At 42.9% G+C, this 24,861-nt stretch overlaps 1 protein-coding gene across 1 annotated transcript in view; it reads left to right on the forward strand.

Annotated features, from left to right (window-relative positions):
* LOC126100306 (calcium/calmodulin-dependent protein kinase kinase 1) overlaps positions 1–24,861 on the forward strand; it is a 449,773-nt gene that overhangs the window by 417,294 nt on the left and 7,618 nt on the right. Inside the window, exons 8-9 of the mRNA XM_049910915.1 lie at positions 12,217–12,410; positions 20,484–20,699. Of these exons, the coding sequence (XP_049766872.1) occupies positions 12,217–12,410; positions 20,484–20,699 (410 nt within the window). The remainder of the gene's footprint in view (positions 1–12,216; positions 12,411–20,483; positions 20,700–24,861) is intronic.

A 24,861-nucleotide genomic window follows, 5' to 3' on the forward strand; every position in this document is an offset into this window, starting at 1 on the left:
CAAGCCACCCAACGGTGTGTGGCGGAGGACACTTTACGTGCCACTGTCACGAAAAAAAATTTTCGGTATATATATATACTCCTGGAAATGGAAAAAAGAACACATTGACACCGGTGTGTCAGACCAACCATACTTGCTCCGGACACTGCGAGAGGGCTGTACAAGCAATGATCACACGCACGGCACAGCGGACACACCAGGAACCGCGGTGTTGGCCGTCGAATGGCGCTAGCTGCGCAGCATTTGTGCACCGCCGCCGTCAGTGTCAGCCAGTTTGCCGTGGCATACGGAGCTCCATCGCAGTCTTTAACACTGGTAGCATGCCGCGACAGCGTGGACGTGAACCGTATGTGCAGTTGACGGACTTTGAGCGAGGGCGTATAGTGGGGATGCGGGAGGCCGGGTGGACGTACCGCCGAATTGCTCAACACGAGGGGCGTAAGGTCTCCACAGTACATCGATGTTGTCGCTAGTGGTCGGCGGAAGGTGCACGTGCCCGTCGACCTGGGACCGGACCGCAGCGACGCACGGATGCACGCCAAGACCGTAGGATCCTACGCAGTGCCGTAGGGGACCGCACCGCCACTTCCCAGAAATTAGGGACACTGTTGCTCCTGGGGTATCGGCGAGGACCACTCGCAACCGTCTCCATGAAGCTGGGCTACGGTCCCGCACACCGTTAGGCCGTCTTCCGCTCACGCCCCAACATCGTGCAGCCCGCCTCCAGTGGTGTCGCGACACGCGTGAATGGAGGGACGAATGGAGACGTGTCGTCTTCAGCGATGAGAGTCGCTTCTGCCTTGGTGCCAATGATGGTCGTATGCGTGTTTGGCGCCGTGCAGGTAAGCGCCACAATCAGGACTGCATACGACCGAGGCACACAGGGCCAACACCCGGCATCATGGTGTGGGGAGCGATCTCCTACACTGGCCGTACACCACTGGTGATCGTCGAGGGGACACTGAATAGTGCACGGTACATCCAAACCGTCATCGAACCCATCATTCTACCATTCCTAGACCGGCAAGGGAACTTGCTGTTCCAACAGGACAATGCACGTCCGCATGTATCCCGTGCCACCCAACGTGCTCTAGAAGGTGTAAGTCAACTACCCGGGCCAGCAAGATCTCCGGATCTGTCCCCCATTGAGCATGTTTGGGACTGGATGAAGCGTCGTCTCACGCGGTCTGCACGTCCAGCACGAACGCTGGTCCAACTGAGGCGCCAGGTGGAAATGGCATGGCAAGCCGTTCCACAGGACTACATCCAGCATCTCTACGATCGTCTCCATGGGAGAATAGCAGCCTGCATTGCTGCGAAAGGTGGATATACACTGTACTAGTGCCGACATTGTGCATGCTCTGTTGCCTGTGTCTATGTGCCTGTGGTTCTGTCAGTGTGATCATGTGATGTATCTGACCCCAGGAATGTGTCAATAAAGTTTCCCCTTCCTGGGACAATGAATTCACGGTGTTCTTATTTCAATTTCCAGGAGCGTATATATATATAGTGATAACTTTAGGTCCAAAGGCCATGCGTCTAAAAGTAATGAAATGATTTTTAAAAATATCTGTCTTGATGTTAACTGCCGTTGCAACCGACTTACTGATGTGCCAACGTTTTGCGATGAAGTTACATGCAATACTTCAGAACAACCATGCAAAATTAGTCGCAAACAAAACATCTAGTGAAAGAGAGAAAATTAAATCTCAGCTAACCTCTTGTCTTGCCGGGAAGTTCCGCCAATACAGTTTGTAGAAATGACCATAAAAATTAGTAGAAACCTCCGCCATACACTGCGTTCATTACAGTGTATTACCTTGGTTACAATAAGCTTCCGACGGAATAAATTTAAAACTGTTTGTCATCTTTTAGTACCTCTAGACGAAAATAAGTTTATAGGCGTTTTGTCTAGTCGAGTTCTAGTGCACAGGTAACTAATTGCAAAATGGTTAAGAACCCAAAAAGAAAAAAATTAATTTCCATCCCAATAGGATCAAAAATATTTTTAATTGAAGAAATCTACTCACATGTTACAAAATGAGTGTCATCCACCACTAGTTGCAGGTAGCCTATATGTAGGCTTCCACGAGCAAAAAAATTTGAATTTCATTATTTCGTATAATTATTCACCGACTTTAAAAATTTAAAATGCCGTCATAGTCTACTCAGTAAGATACTAATCTTACACTATGTTTAACACTGACAAGCATTACAGTTGGAATCTGTGTTTATGCCTTGAGGCTGCGTATCTGATCGCGCACATGTTACCCAGAATATATTCATCCAATATTTGGGAATGTGACCACTTAGTGACCTTGAAGAATCCTTACACATAATTTCAAATCCTTAACAAACTTTTTCTCACTGACAGCCCTTATAGTATAAGGGAAGGAAACAAGTTTATCCTTTATTACATTTTCGCTTTCATGCAGTAGAACTGTCACATTGGCCATGGCGTTTTAATTTATTGCTTCATTGCTACCAAATCTATTCACAAAAGTGTGCGGGCATTATCCTCATAGACCACTGAATGTACCTGCCAAATTATGTCACCATATGACACATAGTTCAGGAGATATGATGTCGTAAACTTTGACACGCGTGAAAAATTGACATTTGCTTGAACTGGAGCTCACAGTACCCAGACTATACTGATCTTGTATTTAATAATGAGAGCACTTAGCGACTTCCAACTCTCCTTAAACATAATTTCGAACAACTTCTAAAATTTTTCTAGCTTATGTTCTTAACGCCAAGTATTTAACACAGTCACTCATTTAAAAATTTATCAGGAGTTTGAAGCTGCTTTGTAAATGGGATTTCGATTATTTAAATAATTGCGAGGGGCAGAAAGGGGGGGAGGCGGAGTTGAAGGGTTACTGGTGATAAATTTAAGGAGATTCCTCAGCTACAGTAAAATTCCAGTACTAACGACAATAAAAATTATCTTTCAGTTTTACATGGATTTTCTCACAAAGTCCCGTTAAGCATATTTGCTAATATCATTCACCTTAAAAAATACAGTAATTACAGTCAGTACAAGTAATCTCTACTTTCTTACAATTCTTATCCTGTAGAAACTAAAAAGAGAGGCTTTTGAAAATCCCTATTTTAAAAACTACTGCTGTTTTACAAAAATTGCTAATCAGTCAGTCAATGATACTGATGGTTCTTCTCTGTAATATTTTCCTTCTTCAACGAGGCGGTTGTCGCTGGTGGACTTTTACCATTTGACATCTGGCGACAGAAAACGTATTGACTGGTTCCTTGCAGCGACGCTAGAATGCGCTTCGTTTGCTTGCTTATGTTGTTATACATGAAAGTGAAAGACATTGCAGCGGAATCAGCAGCAGATGCTGCTAGCAGCTCATATCCATCTTTAAATTTAATTTAATTCCAATAACAAGAATCTGTTCCAGATATTGTAGATAATCAAAGAGCACACATATAAGATCAATTATACATCGCAGAAAGGACACACAACTAAGGTCAAATGAAGAGTGCTATACCAGTGGACAGAAATGTACTTTATAGCTTGTGGATCTTAAGTACGATACGTTTATGCATATATACGTAGCCCTACATGTGAGCGCACTTCATACACAGGTCAAAATTCAATGAAGAAAGACAATGTAATGTGTACTGGAAGGAATTAGTGAAAAAATGAATTGGCTAGTGGCATCTCCATGTCTTTAATGGTGATTACCTAACAAAATGGCTCTGAGCACTATGGGACTTAACTTCTGAGGTCATCAGCCCCTAGAACTTAGAACTACTTGAACCTAACTAACCTAAGGAAATCACACACATCCATGCCCGAGGCAGTATTCGAAACTGCGACCGAAGCATTCGCGCTGTTCCAGACCGTAACGCCTAGAACCGCTCGGCTACCTCGGCCGGCTCTGGTGACTGTTCTACCTCTCATACACAATTGCATTCGCATACCCCCTGATTGTGGTATACGTGAACTATTCTACATTGACAGTGGACCATTTCTTCTGAGTGCTTCACTTTCTTTGTGAGGCAGTGTATAACACCACCTGAAATAAGATAAAGTAGCTTTCGCACTCCAGTGTCAGAGACAGTGGAGCACATTTTTATTGTGAAGAAAGCAGCAACCGTTTTCCGCACAGGATCTAGAACGTGATTCTTCCAAGTAAGCCTTCTACTTTGCACTCAAACCTCACATCATGACGTTATGGGAAAATGTCTGATTTTGCGTTTGCCTGTAGCTCTGCTAAAACGAAAATACGAGAGACGAAGCAGGCTTCACCCTTAAAGCAAAATGATCAGTTGTCAGCATTGCAGAATTTGTTACATTTTGCTTCTAGAGTTCACTGAGCAGTAGAATCTTAACAAACGATGAGGCAGTGATTAGAATGCTGATCAACAGGAAGGAACAGTATTTTATATTTCCTAAGGAAAAATCTACATCTCCTGCATGATATGGATGCAGCAGGAAAAGTACAGCTCAAACATCTTATGTATACAAAGCCAGCCATCCTCCCAAAGACCTGGATCGATTTCAGCCAAATTTGGCACAGAAACAACAGGAATCATGCGTATCAGCACTGTGGGGTTTATAAGTCCTACATGCAGTAGGGGCAGAGATCTGGGCAAAAACGTGGTTTTTCAGCCCCTGGTAAGTAAGCTATGCTGCATGAGAGTCATGTTGTTTGGGAAAAGTATCGGCCTGGCATATCAACCTGATGTACAGGGCAGCCTAAATTTCAGGGACAAGAAATGGTTTTATCTCTCAAGAGTAGGTTACCCTGCATGACAGGTGTGTGGTGGGAGTATTATTGGCCTGCTTTAAGGAACTGTATTGAAGGGGCTACATGTCCCAATGAGCATGTCTGGGGCCAATTTGAGATCAATAAAGGAGGGGATGGAAAGAGTGAGAGGGAAGAGGAAATTGATAGAGAGAGCGGAGGATGGGGAGATGAATGAGGCAGGTGGAAAGTGTAGAGGGGTAGGGCACAGGAGGAATAGGAAAAGGGGAGACAGAGATGGAAAGAGAGAGGGGGATGAAGGATATGGTCAGAGGAAAGGAAGAGGAAGACATGGGAAGAGAGAGGGTTGAGGGAAATGGAAAGGAGGGGGAGAGGAGAATATTAAGATATAGGGTGGGAAGGATATGATAGATAGAAGTGGGAGGAAGAGGCGGACACAGAGAGGGGATGTGTTCAGTATATATATCAAACGCATAATAGGATGAAACTCTGGGGGAAAAGGCTAGTTGAGCAATAAATTGCACTTGAGGTGGGAGTGGGTGCGTAGGAGAGTGGTGAATTGTAACTGAATCTGTGTGTGTCACTTTATTAAAACACAATGGAAGTTTCAGTATTCATATACATGCTCAATCTGACAAAAACTTCCGACCCAGGTTATCAACTAGTTTGTGTGTGTGTGTGTGTGTGTGTGTGTGTGTGTGTGCGTGCGTGCGTGCGTGCGTGCGTGCGTGAGAGAGAGAGAGAGAGAGAGAGAGAGAGAGAGAGAGAGAGAGAGTTTGAACGTAAGTATAAATATGTGTAAGTAAAATTAGTTTAAAACAGTCATGAGAATGGTCAAAATATTGCAATATTTTTGATTAGACATTGTACCAAAGCTGTAAAACTGATTAGTTCCAAATCATAGAAAGACTTTTTCTTCAGTTATCACTCTTCTGACTGGTTTGATGCGGCTCACCACGAAGAATTCCTCTCCTGTGCCCTTGCAGCCGCCGTCCTCAATTACTTGCTGGATGTATTCCAATCCCTGTCTTCCTCTACAGCCTTTTCCCTCTACAGCTCCCTCTAGTACCACGAAAGGCATTCCCTGATGTCTTAACAGATATTCTATCTCCTGTCCCTTCTCCTTGTCAGTGTTTTCCACATATTCCTTTCTTCTCGGAGTCTGCGCAGAACCTCGTCATTCCTTACCTTATCAGTCCACCTAATTTCCAATATTCGTCTGTAGCACCACATCTTAAATGCTTCGATTGTCTTCAGCTCCGGTTTTCTCATAGCCCATGTTTCACAGCCATACAGTGCTGTGCTCCAAACGTACATTCTCAGACATTTATTCCTCAAATGAAGGCCTATGTTTGTAACTAGTGGACTTCTTTTGGCCAGGAATGTCCTTTTCTGACAAGGGGAAGTCTCTTTTGGTGTCCTCCTTGCTCCGTCCGTCATTGGTTATTTTCCTGCCTACTGACAGAATTCCTTAACTTCATCTGCTTTGAGACCATTAAGTCTGTCGTTGTTCTCATTTCTGATACTTCTCATTACTTTCGTCTTTCTTCGGTTTACTCTAAATTCATATTCTGTACTCATTAGATTATTCATTCCATTCAGCAGATCTTGTAATTATTCTTTACTTACATTGTAGATAGCAATGTCTTCAGCGAATCATCGATATCCTTTCACATTGAATTTTAATTCCACTCGTAATAATAAGATTCCTGTTTCTTCTTCTATCACATCAGACAAATCTTCCCCCTCATAGAGGTCTTCTATGTACTCTTTCCACCTACCTGCTCTCTCCTCTGCATTTAAGAGTGGATTTCTCGTTGCGTTCTTTATGGTATGACCCTTACTTTTAATTTCACCGCCGGTCGGGGTGGCCAAGCGGTTAAAGACGCTACAGTCTGGAACCGCGTGACCTCTACGGTCGCAGGTTCGAATCCTGCCTCGGGCATGGATGTGTGTGATGTCCTTAGGTTAGTTAGGTTTAAGTAGTTCTAAGCTCTAGGGGACTGATGACCTTAGAAGTTAAGTCCCATAGTGCTCAGAGCCATTTGAACCATTTTTAATTTCACCAAAGCTCATTTTGACTTTCCTATACGCTGAGTCACTCTACCGACAGTCATTTCTTTTTCGATTTGTTCACATTCTTCATGCATCCCTGCATTTCCTATTCATTTCAATCCTCAGCGATTTGTATTTCTGTGTTCCTGAATTTCCCTGAATATTTTTGTACTTTCTTCTTTCATCGTTCAGCTGAAGTATTTCTTCTGTTAGCCATGGTTTCTTCGCGGTTACCTTCTTTGTATCTATGTTTTTCTTTCCAACTTCGTGATTGCCTTTTTTAGGGATATCCATTCTTCTTCAGCTGTACTGCTATTGAGCCATTTTCCTATTGTTCTATCTATTACCTTAGAGAACTTCAAGCGTATCTCGTCATTGCTTAGTACTTCCATATCCCACTTCTTTGTGTATTGATTCTTCGTGACTAATCTTTTAACTTCAGTCCACTCTTCATCACTACTACATTGTGATCTGAGTCTATATCTGCTCCTGGGTACTCCTTACAATCCAGTATCGGATTTCGGCGGAAACTGTGTCTGATCGTTATGAGATCTAACTGAACTCTTCGTCTGTCACCCGGCCTTTTACAAGTATACTTCCTCCTTTACTGATTCTTGAACAGAGTATTCGCTATTATTAGCTGAAATTTATTACAGAACTCATTTAGTCTTTCTCCTCTCTCATTCCTTGTCCCAAACCCATATTCTCTCGTAAACTTCCCTTCTACTCCTTCCCCTACAACTGCATTCCAGTCATCCATAACTATTAGGTTTTCATTTCCCTTTACATACTGTTTTCTATATCCTCATATACTTTCTCTGTCTCCCCATCTTCAGCTTGCGACGTCGGCATGCATACCTGAACTGCCGTTGTTGGTGTTGATTTGCTGTGGACTATGATAAGAACAGCCATATCACTGAACTGTTCACAGTAACACACTCTCTGCCCTACGTTCCTATTCATAACGAATCCTGCTCCCGTTATACCATTTTCTACTGCTGTTGATATCACCCTGTACTCATTTTATCAGAAATCCTTGTCTTCTTTCCATTTCACTTCATTGACCCCTACTACATCTAGGTTGAGCCTTTACATTTCCCTTTTCAGGTTTTCTAGTTTCCCTACCACGTTCAAGCTTCTGACATTCCACCGCCCGATCGTACAAAGTTATCATTTTGTTGGATTTTCAACATTTTTGTCGTGATCACCTCCCCCTTGAAATAGCAATGATATTCCATGGAAGATGCACATAACTAATCAAAACTGCACACAGAAATAATGGTCCGCAAGTGAAAAGCTGCACAGTGCTTTTTTCGTCACAAAAAGATGTCGGATTAAGCCTCCTTTCGTATCATCGAGAAGACTCTGACAAAGTGGAAGTGATCATGAGATAAAGATGAACCGGCAGAGTAGCTAGAAAGCCTGAGAAGCGAAATTAAGATGCTGAATGTAACATAGTAGGGTGAAGTGAAGTGAAATGGATGGAATGCTGTGATTTTTTCAGCCGAATGTAGGGTCATATTAATTTCATCAGAAAATGGCACAACAGGAGTAGGATTCTTTATAAATATGAATGATATTAAAGAGTGATTTACTGTGAACAGTTCTCATCCTGTAAGATTTCTCTAGTACCATAGACGTTATTTTCTGTTGTCCCAAACAACATCCTACTACCGTTTTCCATAAGGATCACCCTTCTCCCCTCATTGCCTTTCCTTGCGCTCATCAAAAGTGCCTTCGTCGGCGAGTTTGAGTGCTTCAGTTAAATTAAAAAGTAACTGTCATGTTCCGACAAAGGGTGATTCATAATCTTCTCTCCTTTGTAGCAAGGAAGAACGTAAAAGAGAAATAAGTGACATGAAATAAAATTGTAATTGCTCCTCAGAGTCCATGTGCCGTGACGGGAATTCCTTTTTAAGGACTGAAACCTTCATTATGTGTAGCAGGAATTGAATGTGGTTTCTTCATAATGCAAATTTATATACAAATATATTGACGTACTGTTCTTCTTTAAGCAATATAACAGAACGAAGGACAGAACACAGTTGCCAGCAGATGGTTGAACTGACAGTCCGTCATTGGCCAACAATGCCATACGATCATTTCATTTCAAAGCCTGGAGTTACTTGGGTTCAGTGGGAAAAATAAAATATTCATTAGATGCTGTACAACGATGGTAATCGTTAACAAAGCACGTCGTCGAATACATTTTCCTGTGGATAACAACATAATCTTCCTGGTCTCTTCTTGCAGTCAGTTTCCACACCATTCTACAGAGAACTTCCTCATTTCTTATCTTACAAGTCCACTTAATTTTCAACACTTTTCTGTAAGAATGAATGTTTCGATTCTCTTCTCTTCTGGCAGCGCCCCCCCCCCCCTCCCCCATGTTTCGCTTCCATAAGATTCCGGTCTCCAGACGTACTCACTCTCAGAAATTTCCTCCTTAAATCTACATCTTCATTTATACTCCGCAAGCCACCCAACGTTGTGTGGCGGAGGGCACTTTGCGTGCTACTGACATTACCTCCCTCTCCTGTTCCAGTCGCGTATGGTTCGCAGGAAGAACGACTGCCGGAAAGCCTCCGTGCGCGCTCGAATCTCTCTAATTTTACATTCGTGATCTCGGGAGGTATAAATTGGGGGAAGCAATATATTCGATACCTCATCCAGAAACGCACCCTCTCGAAACCTGGGCAGCAAGCTGAACCGCGATGCAGAGCGCCTCTCTTGCAGAGTCTGCCACTTGAGTTTGCTAAACATCTCCGTAACGCTGTCACGCTTACGAAATAATCCTGTGACGAAACGCGCCGCTCTTATTTGGATCTTCTCTATCTCCTCTGTCAAGCCGACCTGGTACGGATCTCACACTGATGAGCAATACTCAAGTATAGGTCGAACGAGTGTTTTGTAAGCCACCTCCTTTGTTGATGGATTACATTTTCTAAGGACTCTCCCAATGAATCTCAACCTGGCACCCACCTTACCAACTATTAATTTTATATGATCATTCCACTTCAAATCGTTCGGTACGCATACTCCCAGATATTTTACAGAAGTAACTGCAACCAGTGTTTGTTCCTCTATCATATAATCATACAATAAAGGATCCTCCTTTCTATGTATTCGCAATACATTAAATTTTTCTATGTTAAGGGTCAGTTGCCACTCCCTGCACAAATTGCCTATCCGCTGCAGATCTTTCTGCATTTCGCTGCAATTTTTTAATGCTGCAACTTCTCTGTATACTACAGGATCATCCGCGAAAAGCCGCATGGAACTCCCGACACTATCTACTAGGTCATTTTTATATATTGTGAAAAGCAGTGGTCCCATAACACTCCCCTGTGTCACACCAAGGCCAATGTTTGATACTAGTGGAGTGTTTCTTTATAGAGGATTGTTCTCTTTACTTATACCAGTCTCCTTCTTATACCCTCATTATTTCGTCCACCATTCATTATTTTGCTGGTCATCAGGTCTCAATTCGGAGCGGTACTCATCACTGAAGACAATTCCATTCCAGTCAATGAGATTCCAGGCCGAAGACGTATCTGGAGACGTTCCAGGCAGCGGTGGGATACCACCCTCATTGTTACCAGCCATACATCCCGACAACCAAGAGTGATGGTTTGGGTGTCATTCCTTTACGTAACACGACCCCTTTGGTTGTCATTCGCAGCACCCTTACGGCATAGTGGGGCGCAGATGATATTCTACACCGCGTTGTGTTACCATTAATGGCAAGCCATTCTGGGCTTACATTTCAGCAAGATAATGCCCGCTTGCACATGGCTGAAGTTTCTGCTTCTAGTCTTGGTGCCTACCAAACCCTACCGTGGCCAGCACGGTAGATGAATCTCTCGCAAACTGAGAACGTTTGGAGTATTATGGGCATGGCCCTCTAACCATGTCGGGATTTTGACAATCTTAATTAACAGAATCTGGCGCGATATCCGTCAAGAGGACTTACAATAACTCTGTCAATCAATGCCATGCGTAAGGGCCAGAGGTGTACCACCGCGTTTTTGACTTACTCAATTTGTGAAGCTCTTTCTCTTGAATAAATCATCCAGTTCCTCTGAAATTGTAATCATTTCTTTGTCTGTACATGTACATCACAACTACCGATTTCCGTCCCATTCGAATAATTCCTTCGTCGTACGTCGGTTTTTTGTCAAGCAGCGCATTTTATATTTTTATTTTATTTATTGTTCACAGTTACAGACATTATCTGAGAAGCTAAAACAGGCCCTAGAATACACATTTTCATGGAAATAATAATTGTGTATGTTAATTATTTATTCTTGGTACTTATTAAAAATACTAGTACTGAAACTACAAAACCACAAACCCCTTAACCACTAACCCAGCTAGTAATAGAACTGCTAGTACTACAAAAGTTTATTAGTAGTTAAGTAATTGGCTGAAGACTCAATTGTGGTTTTGTAGCTGTAATATTAGCATTTTTGTAGTGTTAGCATCCAGTACACCGACCATATTCTTGCTTTTGGTCGATATTTGTTCCTGTTAGATAACAACCTTCATTTCATTATTTTTTGGGCATTCTGTGACCTGCCCTCTTCTCCATATGTACTAAGCAACGTATTCCGCGAGAAGGTGGCGTATGTCTTACCTCGAAAGCAGTGGGTTTCCCATGATTTTCAGCAGTAAACACACCAAACACAAAATTAGTTACCGCCCAGTTAAATCACGCTAATGCCTTCTAACAACGCCTCTTGCCTTGATAATGACTTTGACTGGGAGAGAGGAAGAGCCGTCTATTAACCTGGTAAATGCACAACTATCCTTTCGAAAAATTTTACGGACTATTTGAACATTTTGTTCGACCCAGGCTGCCGATGACGCTCATGGCCGTGGATCATCTTCAATGATCTCTTTACGTTCACGGAACTTCGCATACCAATTAAAAGCATTTTCACGAGTCATTTCTTCAGTATCATAAACATTTTTTATCATTTCAAAAGTGTCTGTGGAACGTTTACCCAATTTAAAACACAATTTATTGCTAGCGTGTTGTTCCTTTGCTCACTTCCCGGCTGTTGTTCAAAACATACTGTTCAAGTTACTGTTGTTACGAGCAGTCTCTGATGCCAGCGCTGTTAAATCTAAAACAAGAGGTAGTCGAAATACCACGCTGGTCAATTCGTGTTTCCGTTCGCAGATGGCGTTAGTAGTTTCGAGAATGTAGAATACGGGCTATGTGCAATTGCCTGGCATTCACGGTCATGACTTCCGTCAACGGTGGAGGATCATGTAACCACCTGGTACTGATTCAATAACTTTGCAAAATGGACCAGTATGATCTCTTAAGAGAGTGCCAAATACTTAATCTGATGTCGTGCCTTGTTGCTTTTGAGGGTGAGTGACGTCACGGAGGCTGAAGGGCGGGTCGATGTTGCAGTGCACTACCAGCGCATCGTGCACCGCGACATCAAGCCGTCCAACCTGCTGCTGGGCGAGGACGGCCGCGTGCAGATCGGCGACTTGGGCGTCTGCAACGAGTTCGACGGCGCCGACGCGTCGCTCAGCAGCACTGCTGGCACGCCAGCCTTCATGGCGCCAGAGGCCATCACTGGCGCCAGTTTCAGCGGCAAGGTACAGTACGCTGCCGCAACGGTCCACACAGAGAGCTTGCAAAGGTCTTTCCCATCGCTTCCGTACACTACTCATGATCTGTGTTACTGGGCGTCCGAAAAATATTGCCTTACCAGTAATACAAGGGTGTGCACGAATGTAGCTTTCGCATGATTTGTCACAGCCAAGTCACGTAGTACGATGAAATTTAGACCACACATAGAACAGCTACAGGATAGAACTGAAGATAACTAAAAAAGAAATACACAACTAGACAGACAGAAATGGCACTTTTTAAACGTCTTTCCAGATTAAAACAGAGCGTAGAGCCGAGAACTGAACTCGGCACTTTCGCCTTAAGCAGGCTAGTGCACTACCAACTGAGCAACACAAGCACAGTTTACGATCTGTCCTCCCAGTTTTACATTCCCACCGTCCATATCAGCGCACACTCCGCTGCAGAGGGAAATTTTTTATTGTAAAATAATAAGTACTTTGAAGCCACAAGCCTTATGATGGTCGTCCGGACATTACAGTAGACGGGACTTGATTCTTAAAGGGGCATGAGGTCACAACCGACAGCGGTGCATGCTCTGCGATGTACGCGCATGCTGACCACGAGGTTGGTAAGGAGTTTTCCACCTGCACAGTTCACAACTGCTTGTTATTGGTGTATGTGGACTTGCTGCAAAAGGTCCCCCCAACGCATCCCACACTTTCTCGCTGGGGTTTAAGTCGGGGGAATGGAAGGCTGGTTCATTCACTGGATATCCTCTGGTTCCAAGAGGTTGTCCACCTGCGCAGGTTGATACGGTCGCCCATTGTCTTACACAAAAATGAAGTCATGGCCAAATGCACCTCTGGAAAAGCGTGTATGGAAGAGGGGGAGGACAGTGTCGCAATAACCGTGGATGGTGAGTGTACCGTGTTCAAACATTTGGAGGTCAGTAGGCCCATGAAACATTATGCGAGGGTCACTCCAAAAGATATGGACACTATTTTTGTGAAGATACAGTTTCCATTCTGCATGTGTGAAAGTTTTACAATGTGTAGATACATCCTTCCCGCTTGGTTTCAAACTTAGTTCAACCTGTTCCCATGAGTGACGCCGTCACAGCATGTCTTCAAGGTGGCTGCTACACTTGATGTTCGTCAAAAGCAACGTGCTGTCATAGAATTCCTGTGCTGTGAAAACGAGACAGTGGGAAACATCCACAAGAGGTTGAAAAAGGTGTACGGAGATGCTGCTGTCGATTGCAGTACAGTTAGTCGGTGGGCAAGCAGGTTACGTGATGAGAGCGGGCACGGCAATATTGAGGATTGTCCTCACAGTGGCAAGCCTCGTACTGCATACACTCCAGACAATGTGCAGAGAGTTAACGAATTGGTGACTACTGACAGACGCATCACAGTGTACGAATTGTCACGCTACATTGGGATAGGGGAAGGAAGTGTTTGCGGAATACTGAAAGTCCTGGCGTTAAAAAAGGTTTGTGCCAGGTGGGTTCCCAGGATGTTGACAATGGCTCGCAAAGAAACAAGAAAAACGGTATGCAGCGAACTTTTGGAACAGTACGAGAATGGTGGAGATGATTTTCTTGGAAGAATTGTGACAGGTGATGAAACATGGCTCCATCATTTTTCACCAGAGACGAAGAGGCAATCAGTGGAGTGGCATCATGCAAATTCACCCAAGGAAAAAAAAGTCAAAACCACACCTTCTGCTGGAAAAGTTATGGCTAAGGTGTTTTTCGATTCCGAAGGACTCTTGCTTGTGGACATCATGCCAAGTGGAACCATCATAAATTCTGTTGCATATATGACGACAATGAAGAAACTTCAAGCTCGACTGAGTCGTGTTCGACCACAATGGCAAAAGCAGGATGTTTTGCTGTTACACGGCAATGCACGGCCACATGTCAGTCAAAATACCACGGAAGCGATCACAAAACTCGGATGGACAACACTGAAACACCCGCCTTATAGCCCTGACCTGCCTCCATGTATAATCTCTTTGGGAAACTGAAAGACTCTCTTCGTGGAACAAGGTTTGAATATGATTCCCTTGTGCATGCTGCCAAACAGACGCTCCAACAGGTTGGTCCAGAATTTTACCCTGCGGGTAAACAGGCGCTGGTTCCAAGATGGCGTAAGGCAGTTGAGAGGGATGGAAATTATGTGGAGACATGAAAATATTGTTTCTAAAGGATGTATCTACACACTGTAAAACTTTCAAACATGTAGAATAAAAGATGGATTTTAAAAATATAGTGTGCATTTATTTTGGAGTGACCCTCGTAGATCCCCAAACTATGATACCTGTATCACAACGATCGTGATCGACAATGCTGGACTTACCGTCGTATAGCGAGAGGTGGCAACATGTAATGCACCCAGGAACATTGTTGAACATGGTAGTTCTCGTGGTCCAGGTGTTACGGGGTGGAGAAGAACAGTGTTGCATGGGAGTACTAACTTCGAGATCATTGAACTCGGTACACTCATAGTTCCTGTGACTGTACTCCTTCCTCATGTGAGGCTTTTCAGAGGTGCGTTGTACACTGACTTACTTTTTATGGGTGACGACGCGTACGTGTGGGATGCGTTGGGGAGAAGCGTTGCATCACGTCCACATCCACCAATGGCCATGCAGCAGTTGTCACCGCGTTGGTGGAGAAATGGAGCGCCGCACCACGAGAACTGGTTATCAACTTTGTGGACAGTCTGGGAGGACACTGCAAAGCATGCAGTGTCGTCCGTGGAGACCGCACTCCATATTGAGAGCCAATTCCCACCTTTTGTAATGTCAAAGGCGCCATTATAAATCGTGGTGACTGCAGCGCAATTATTGTCTTTGAATAAAAGTGTCATTCCTGTTCGTCTCATTGCGAAATTATTTCAGTTACCTTCTGTACTTCACTGTAGCAGCTCTTTCTGTGTATAGTCCAAGTTACAACAAGCAGTGTTGCTTGGTAGCGACACATCATACGACAGTTACATTCATCTTTTAGTGTTGCGCACCTCGTGGTGTTTCTTTCTTCGCATTTTATAGTGTAACCATGTTGTAGTTGTGGTCTTCAGTCCTGAGACTGGTTTGATGCAGCTCTCCATGCTACCCTGTCCTGTGCAAGCTTCTTCATCTCCCAGTACCTACTGCAACCTACATCCTTCTGAATCTGCTTAGTGTATTCATCTCTAGGTCTCCCTCTACGATTTTTACCCTCCACGCTGCCCTCCAATACTAAATTGGTGATCCCTTGATGCCTCCGAACATGTCCTACCAACCGATCCCTTCTTCTAGTCAAGTTGTGCCGCAAACTCCTCTTGTCTCCAATTCTATTCAATACCTCCTCATTAGTTATGTGATCTACCCACCTCATCTTCAGCATTCTTCTGTATCACCACATTTCGAAAGCTTCTATTCTCTTCTTGTCCAAACTACTTATCGTCCATGTTTCACTTCCACACATGGCTAAACTCCATACAAATACTTTCAGAAACGACTTGCTGACACTTAAATCTATACTCGATGTTAACAAATTTCTCTTCTTCAGAAACGCTTTGCTTGCCATCGTCAGTCTACATTTTATATCCTCTCTACTTCGACCATCATCAGTTATTTTGCTCCCCAAACAGCAAAACTCATTTACTACTTTAAGCGTCTCATTTCCTAATATAATTCTCTCAGCATCACCCGACTTAATTCGACTACATTCCATTATCCTCGTTTTGCTTTTGTTCGTATTCATCTTATATCCTCCTTTCAAGACACTGTCCATTCCGTTCAACTGCTCTTCCAAGACCTTTGCTTTCTCTGACAGAATTACAAGGTCATCGGTGAACCTCAAAGTTTTTATTTCTTCTCCATGGATTTTAATACCTACTCCGAATTTTTCTTTTGTTTCCTTTACTGCTTGCTCAATATACAGACTGAGTAACATCGGGGAGAGGCCACAACCCTCTCTCACTCCCTTCCCAACCACTGCTTCCCCTGCATGTCCCTCGACTCTTATAACTGTCATCTGGTTTTTGTACAAGTTGTAAATAGCCTTTAGCTCCCTGTATTTTATCCCTGCCACCTACAGAATTTTAAAGACAGTATTCCACTCAACATTGTCAAAAGCTTTCTCTAAGTCTACAAACGCTAGAAACGTAGGTTTGCCTTTCCTTAATCTATTTTCTAAGATAAGTCGTAGGGTCAGTATTGCCTCACGTGTTCCAACATTTCTACGAAATCCAAACTGATCTTCCCCGAGGTCGGCCTCTACCAGTTTTTCCATTCGTCTGTAAAAAATTCGAGTTATTATTTTCCAGCCGTGACTTATTAAACTGATAGTTTGGTAATTTTCACATCTCTCAACACCTGCTTTATTGGGATTGGAATTATTATATTCTTCTTTAAGTCTGAGGTTATCTCGCCTGTCTCATACGTCTTGCTCACCAAATGGTAGAGTTTTGTCAGGACTGGTTCTCTCAAGGCTGTCTGTAGTTGTGTAACCACAAAGTTTTAATTATCACATCGAAAAATTAGAGTCAAGTAATTTTGTTGTTGATTGAAGGTAAGTGTCCTCAGCCCTGGTAGGCTTTGCAATCGTCGCCACCACAGTACCTTAGCAAACCACTAGAGCAGCCAAAACAAAACGGCGTAGCGTTGATCAGTAGAGTATCCTGTCGTAATTCGTTTTCTGCGGTTAGAGAATTGTTGCAGTGGCGTGCTACGGTACTGTGGTAGTGACAGTTGCAATGTGTACAAGGGCTGTAGACCTGTACGATAGGATTTCAGGAAGTAAGTGTGGTGCATTGAGATACCACACAAGAAGACTATGCGACAAATCTTTAACATATTGCAGCGTGTCAGCAACTGTGAAATGTACAGCAAATAAACAATTTTTTCAGCCTTCAGTTGCAAGGTAATTTTACTCGTTTACCTAGGTTTCGATTCCAGTAATGGAATCTTCTTCAGAACAAAAAATGAAATTATTTTGTGAGCCAAACACTGGCCATGTCCCAGATTAAAAATTAAAACATTAAAGACGCATAATCATAAGATTATGTCAGTTAAAATTAAAACCATTAGGGCGAACGTAGACGGAGCTGCGCCGGCCATAAATCAGGACCACACGTAAGCGGCTCGAAAACTACGTTCGCCCTAATGGTTTTAATTTTGACTGACATAATCTTATGATTATGCGTCTTTAATGTTTTAATTTTTAATCTGTGACATGGCCAGTGTTTGGCTCACAAAATAATTTCATTTTTTGTTCTGAAGAAGATTCCATTACTGGAATCGAAACCTAGGTAAACGAGTAAAATTACCTTGCAACTGAAGGCTGAAAAAATTGTTTATTTACTATGCGACAGTTGGTACCAGACGTACCATGGATGTCCGTGCACAGCAGGAACATCGTTGAGCACAAACCCATCACGCTGCCCGCGAGACTCACTCCAGCTGGAGCGGCAGCGTCACCGGGAAGAGCGAGGCGCGTTTAAGTAACCGTGCAACAGCAGAAGGGTCAGTTGCAAGTTGTAAGTTGGTCCAAGTCTTTCTTGGGAGCTCATGCAGAACGTTCGTCCTATCTTCAAGTCAAGTCTTGGAGTGAGATAGAAGCAGTAGCCGATAAAGAGACAGTGGCTGGTCTCCAGTAGAAACAGAACAATGAACAGAATGATCATGTATGAACAGAGACCGCCTGCCTACACATTTAAGTGAGTACCGCTAGTTTGGAACTGTTGTTCGAAGCGTATATCAAGACAAAAGATTTGTTTTCTTCCTACTTATTTCAGAGACCATTATTATGTTTGTTTCGTTGAACTGTAGTTGACGCTGGAACGGGTAGGCTGACCCTGGATTCTACAACTGTTGTAGCTAGCGTTACCAAAGCTGAGTACTATATTTTACTACTCACTATTCTGTGTTTCTTTCATTGTGTGTTTGCTGCCCCAGAGTCCACGCATCCGCATTTTAGAAGCCCGATGGTGCGTTGCATGCCTGTGTAATACTGACTTTCAAATCGTTTTTCAAAGAAAAACACCTGAAAACAGTATATTTTCGTTCCCTTAGAGCTAGTGGAATGGGGGGAGAGGGGCAGTGCCCCCTCCTTCCCCCTTGCCCATAGGTATGAGGGTCGGATTTCAGCTGAATTACAGCACACGATGGAGTTGTTAACTATAGGATGTCCAACACGACGACGTCACGACGGTTTAATGCCTACAACTGAACCGATTTTCTCAAATTTAGCTGTATCTCATCACAGTTCACTTATTCGCCGCACTATGATGATCAGACCCAGACGGTATCCCCGTAAGATTTTATGTTGACTATGCTACAAATATAGCACCATTCTTATCCGTCATCTATCAGAGATCATTGGAACGGCGGAAAGTTCCACGAGACTGGAAGAAGGCCCAGGTCATATCATACTATAAAAAGGGTAGAAAATCGGATTCACATAATTACCGGCCAATTTCACTGACATCGATTTGTTGTAGAATCATGGAACATATTTTGAGTTCAGACATAATGACCTTTCTAGACTCTGAGAAGCTCATCTGCAGAAACCTGCACGGTTTTAGGAAACAGCGGTCTTGCAATACACCGCTGGCCCTCTTTGTGTGTGATATAGAACAGGCTCCATATACCGGCTCCCAGGTTGATGCCATATTTCTCGACTTTCGAAAGGCGTTCGACTCAGTTCCGCACTGTCGCTTACTACAAAAAGTGCGCGCTTACGGTCCGTCCAATGACATATGCAGTGGGATAGAAAGTTTTCTAGCAGACAGGAAGCAGTATGTCGTCCTGAACGGGCTAACTTCAACAGAAATAAGAGTAACTTCAGGTGTGCCCCAGGGCAGCGTAATAGGTCCTCTGCTTTTTACGATTTACATAAACGATCAGGTTGATGGTATTGACAGCGGCCTTAGGCTGTTTGCCGATGATTCTGTAGTCTACAGGAAAGTAGTATCACACGAAAGTTTTGAACAAATCAATGAGGATTTGCAGAAAATAAATCCGTGGTGTAATGACTGGCAGTTATCTCTCAATATTAGTAAGTGCAACCTACTGCGTATAACAAGACGAAAAATGATCAGTCTTTGGAAGCGGTAACATCAGTCAAGTATCTGGGTGTGACTATTCGAAATGATCTCAAATGGAATCATCAGATTACAGAAGTAACGGGTAAGGCGAACTCTAGATTGCGGTTTATTGGTAGAATCCTGAAGCGATGCAGTCCTTCAACACAGGAAATAGCTTACAATACGTTAGTTCGTCCAGTCTTAGAGTATTGTTCGTCTGTATGGGACCCTTACGAGTTGGGTCTGATTCAAGAGATTGAGAAGGTCCAAAGAAGAGCGGCAAGATTCGCCACTGGTACATTTAGCCATCGCGAGAGCGTTACGAATCACATAGAAAGTTTGAAGTGGGACACACTTGAAGATAGACGACGCGCTAAACTGAAGGAGCTGCTCACTAAATTCCGAAATCCAATCTTCGCCGAGGATGTAGAGCATATATTATTACCACCAACTTTCAAATCGCGTAATGATCATCATTCAAAGATAAGAGAAATAAGAGCTCGCACTTAGGCGTTCAGACAGTCGTTTTTCCCTCGCGCGATCCGCGAGTGGAACAGAGGGGGCGGGGGGGGGGGGGGAGGAATATGACTTTGGCGCGAATTGTGCCCTCCGCCACACATCGCTTGGTGGCTAGCGGAGTACATATGAGTATATATGTAGATGTAGATATTCCCCAGAGTTTGTAAAAACAGTCTCTGCACAACATTCACCATATTTGTAATAAGTTTTCACCACGGAAATATACTGATCCATCGAGGAACGCTCCATTAGTAACTGCAGAGATGCAACTTGTACAATGTTCAGTGTTGCCAAAGTACTAGAACAGAAATGGCGGGCGCTTCAATAGTTGCATTGTTCATGGGACACCCTTTACTTTCAGAAAGACTCCCAGATCTGACCACTGGATTAGAAAACGTAGACCGGTCAAGAAATCGGTGCGTGTGTAGGGTCTGGATCTGAATGAGATGGTGCCGTTGAGCTTTGCCACAGTGTACAGTGTTGGCGGTGGCGATGTTGCAGGCGGTGGACATCTGGTCGATGGGTGTGACGCTGTATGCGTTTGTGTTCGGCGACGTGCCTTGGCGGGACGACAATGTGGTGGCACTCTACCGCAAGATCCAGACGGAGCCCGTCCGCCTACCGCCCAGGCCGGCCATAAGCCACGACCTGGCCGACCTCATCCGCCGCATGCTGCACAAGGACCCCGAGCAGCGCATCACCCTGCCACAGATCAAGGTGCGGACTCTGCCCAACGGTCCCATACCTCTCATCCTCTCTGCCTCCCTCCCCCCTCCCTCTCCTTGTCTGTCTGTCTGTCTCTCTCTCTCTCTCTCTTTCTCTTTCTCTTTCTCTTTCTCTTTCTCTTTCTCTTTCTCTTTCTCTTTCTCTCCCTCTCATTTATAGCATTTATTCATTTTTGCTGACAGGTTCCCTGCTAACAAGCTACTAACCTCACTGCGGTTGTTTGGATATTAGTTCCTTTCTACAGCGCCACTTGTCTTTGGTATTATTTTATTTACCTTTAGGTTTTTATATAGGTTATTACTTACAAAGCTGCTTACATACACTTACATTTTCGTTTATGCCTCATGACAATCATAGTTGTGTAAGGTTTCATTGCATTTATATTTCGTACTTTTCCTGCAGCATGAGACAAATGCGTGTCTTTAGCTGATTAGCTACAGTTCTGGAATGATGTCTACATGTGTTGCTTTGCTTCCTTGTACATCACTTTTGTACAGGCGCTACGAATCATATGTGAGCATTTGCGAGCTCTTTGTGTCTTAATGGCTTCTATATTGTATTACATATTGTTATTGTATTTTCTTAAGACCACAACAATGTGCTTCATACATCTTATTTTTGACTTTCACAAATAATGTAATGGTTAAAGGCACGTACAATTTTTTATCTTAATTTTTTTTCAAATTTAACTTTTCATTCTGAAATCTTAATATTCTTATCTGACCTGTACTTATTTGAGATATATTTTTCTGTATAGATTTCTGGAGAATGGCAAAAAATGCCTGTAACCAGTTAAGGAAATGAAATTTCTTTTATGCAACTAGTGGCTGATTATTTCAATAAATATTACTACAGTTGCTGAAGATGTACAAAATTCTAAATGTATACATTGCTTGACAAAAAAAGGTGAAGTGCCCAGAGGATGAGAAAGAAACAAAATGTGACTTCATGGGTTGAGACAATATGTGATTGTATTTGAGTCAAAGTTACAAAGACCATGGCAGTACTAGCCCACTTTTCATGATGTTGGTTCCCCCGGCATGAATCTGTGCTCTGTTTCAGTTGGGAATGGTGTCATAAAGACATTGTATACTCTCTTGAGGAAAACTGGCCAGTAAGTGTTGTAACTGGTATGTTATATCATGGAAACTGGCAATGTGATAGTGTTGATGTCTTGCTGGTCACACACATGTTCTATTAGGAACAGCTATGGATTGCTTGTTAGTCATGGGAGTACCTCAGCATCAGCATACAGTTCATAGAGACATGTGCCATTTGTGAATCAGTGTTGTGTTGAAACATGTCACCACAATACTACTGCATGAGAAGTAACATAAGGGGATGCAGTTTGTCTGTGGCATGCCTCTGCGCCATTAGAATTCCCCTGTCACTAGCAGCTGTGACCAGAAATAATAGCTTATGGCTCCCCACACCATGATGCTGAGAGGAACACTGCTGAGCCTCACCAGAACATTGAGAGAATTGGAACTCCTCTCCATGTCACAATCATGCTCATCAATGATCATCATCCAGAGTACATGAATACAACATGCTTCCATTCACCAGTGGTCCATTCTTCCTGGTTTCAGCACAACTTCAAACATTGTCATTTTGTGTTGTGGCATTAATGGCAGCCTACACATGGGGTGGTAATTTCTATTCGAGCTGTTGCTAGATTCCAACCAACAGTTAAGGATGACACAGAATGTTGCAAGGAGTCCATTTCTTGTTCTCAGATGGCTGGTGCAGATGTGAATGTGTTATGGTGCGCTCAGTCACTGCGCGGTATGGTGATTCCCCCTTTTTGGTTAAACATGATTGACTGGAACATTGACACCAAGTACGCCTGCCCTCACATTCCCTTGCAGTCCAATATCAAGCCATTGTCACATCTGAATGAACCAGAAATCTGGGTATTGCAGGATTCAACCAGTTGGCCAAATGTGAATCCACAATGAGACCTTTGTCAAACTCTGTCAGGTGCTGGTAAAGATGGCTCAGACAAATATGTGGCATCTCCAAGTCCATCATAGTGATCACTCAACATCTTATGCTCTTCACATTTTTATATGCCCTATCACATTTGATAAGAACACAAAACAAGTGCAACAGAAATAAATTCTGGTGGCTGTTCTACCTGTCACAGAGAATGGCAGATCTAATCATTTACATATCCACATGTTCATGTGTACTACATTGCCCTGACATGTGATCATGTTTTCTGGGTGCTTCACTTATTTAGCCAGGCAGTGTAATTAGTGTTGCCTCTTAAAGTACAGTGAAAAACTTTCAATACAAAAATACTTAACAGGAAGAACTGGATAACATGAAACAATGCTGTTGTTCTTGCAAAATACTACCCATAAAAAATGAAAGACCTGAAAGGAAGACAAGTGATGAAATTTTACTGATTGTGCATACACAATCAAGTAGCAACAGTACAAAATTAAATTTGTAGATGATTTAGGGGTATACAAGACAAGAAATTTAGTACATAGAGCTGCTACATCTGGCAACCTCTAACCCAGTTGGGCATGGAGCTGAACTGAACTTGGGTGTCACATATGGATATGACATTCCACGCAGCTACAATTCTACACAAGAGTGTATAGTGGCCATCGATTGTTGGTGTGCCAGTATCATGGCAGTCCATGACCAGATTTCAGTGTGTGAGAAATCTGGAGAATATTCTATGTAAATTACAAGCAATAATAACCAGAGTCGATTGTTTTGTGTACCCATAGGCACTCCTATACTATCACACAAAGATTTCACTCTGTATGACAATAACGAGTCCTGTTGCCAACATTCGTTCTTCTGGTAGCCTTGGCACATGAATATGTTCATTGTGATGCTGTTTTCAGAGTCAGGACTCATCTGAGAAGATGGTGTGTTACTACTCCTGTTGTGTCCAGTGTTGTCACTGAGTCTGGCATCCTGCATTGCTTGTCATGCCTGAAACATGTGGTGTGTCTGTTGGTGAATATCGTTGGCCGGAAGCTGGTATGAAAGTTTAGCTTCCCAATGTCATATCCCAGACATGCTGTATGAGTGATAAATCAGGGGACCAGACAGACAAGTCAAGGATTCTACATGCTTCAAGGCATTTGTGGCACGAGATGCACTGTCACTGCAACTCCCTTTGCTTCTGTGTCAAAGGAAATCGCCGCATTACTCACCATGCTGACAGTCCTTGTTGATCCAAATGTCATCACATTATCCTGAGCACTCCTTCATATTCTTTTTATTTAGTGCAAAACCCTAAGGTTCATTTGCAGCAATATGCCATTCTGCTTTTCAGTCTGCCTTGCTCTTTGTTTCCAGATATGTAGAATATTCCAAATCATTCATAATTTAATGCATCTATGACATCCTCATCATCCTTCAGTAGCACCAAATGTCCAGGGCTTCTAGTCATTACCTCTTTTCTTTACCTATTGTCCATATTTCACACCCAAACACACTTGAAATGCTTTCATGGTCCGTTTCCTTATTTCCAGACTGGTGCTCCAACTAGTGAGTAAAATCTTTCTAAAATTAAATGATAAATCGCCTGCTGTGTTCTTCTCACAATTTCTTTTTGGCTTCTATCATCTCTTGTTATCTTGCTTCACAAATCTTTATTCTCATACTGTATCAATTACAGAAAATTGTTTCCATTGTGCTGAGGACCTTTCCTAAATCGTCTTTCATCTCTGTGACTCTCCAGTACCTTATTCAGTAGAGGGATCCTGACCAGTGCGAAGAGCAATATTGTGGAATGATGAACCAGTCTTGATTGGTAACAGTAACTTTGTTGTCAAATTTTGATCCATGCGTCTACATATTTCTCCTTTTTCTCACAAATTAACAACATTAAATACAATTTCTGAATGAGAAACTTGTTATGCAATCTTACCGTATGTGTATGTCATTACATCTGCCTACTTTGTCCTTGTTTTCTGCAAACAAATTAGATCTCACAATTCTTCCCTATCAGGTATATGTGGGAAAGAGTTGATAAACTTAAGAAAACAAATTGGTATTGAATCTTCTGTAAATACAGGCCAAGAAAAGGAATGCGAGAGTGTTAAAAAGTGTTTGAAGTGAAGCTAATCAAGTTTTACCAACTATGATATCAGTAATAGGTTTGTTGCAATTGATGTTGCTTACA

This window comes from Schistocerca cancellata, chromosome 9 (genome assembly GCF_023864275.1).
Source record: "Schistocerca cancellata isolate TAMUIC-IGC-003103 chromosome 9, iqSchCanc2.1, whole genome shotgun sequence".
NCBI lineage: Eukaryota > Metazoa > Arthropoda > Insecta > Orthoptera > Acrididae > Schistocerca > Schistocerca cancellata.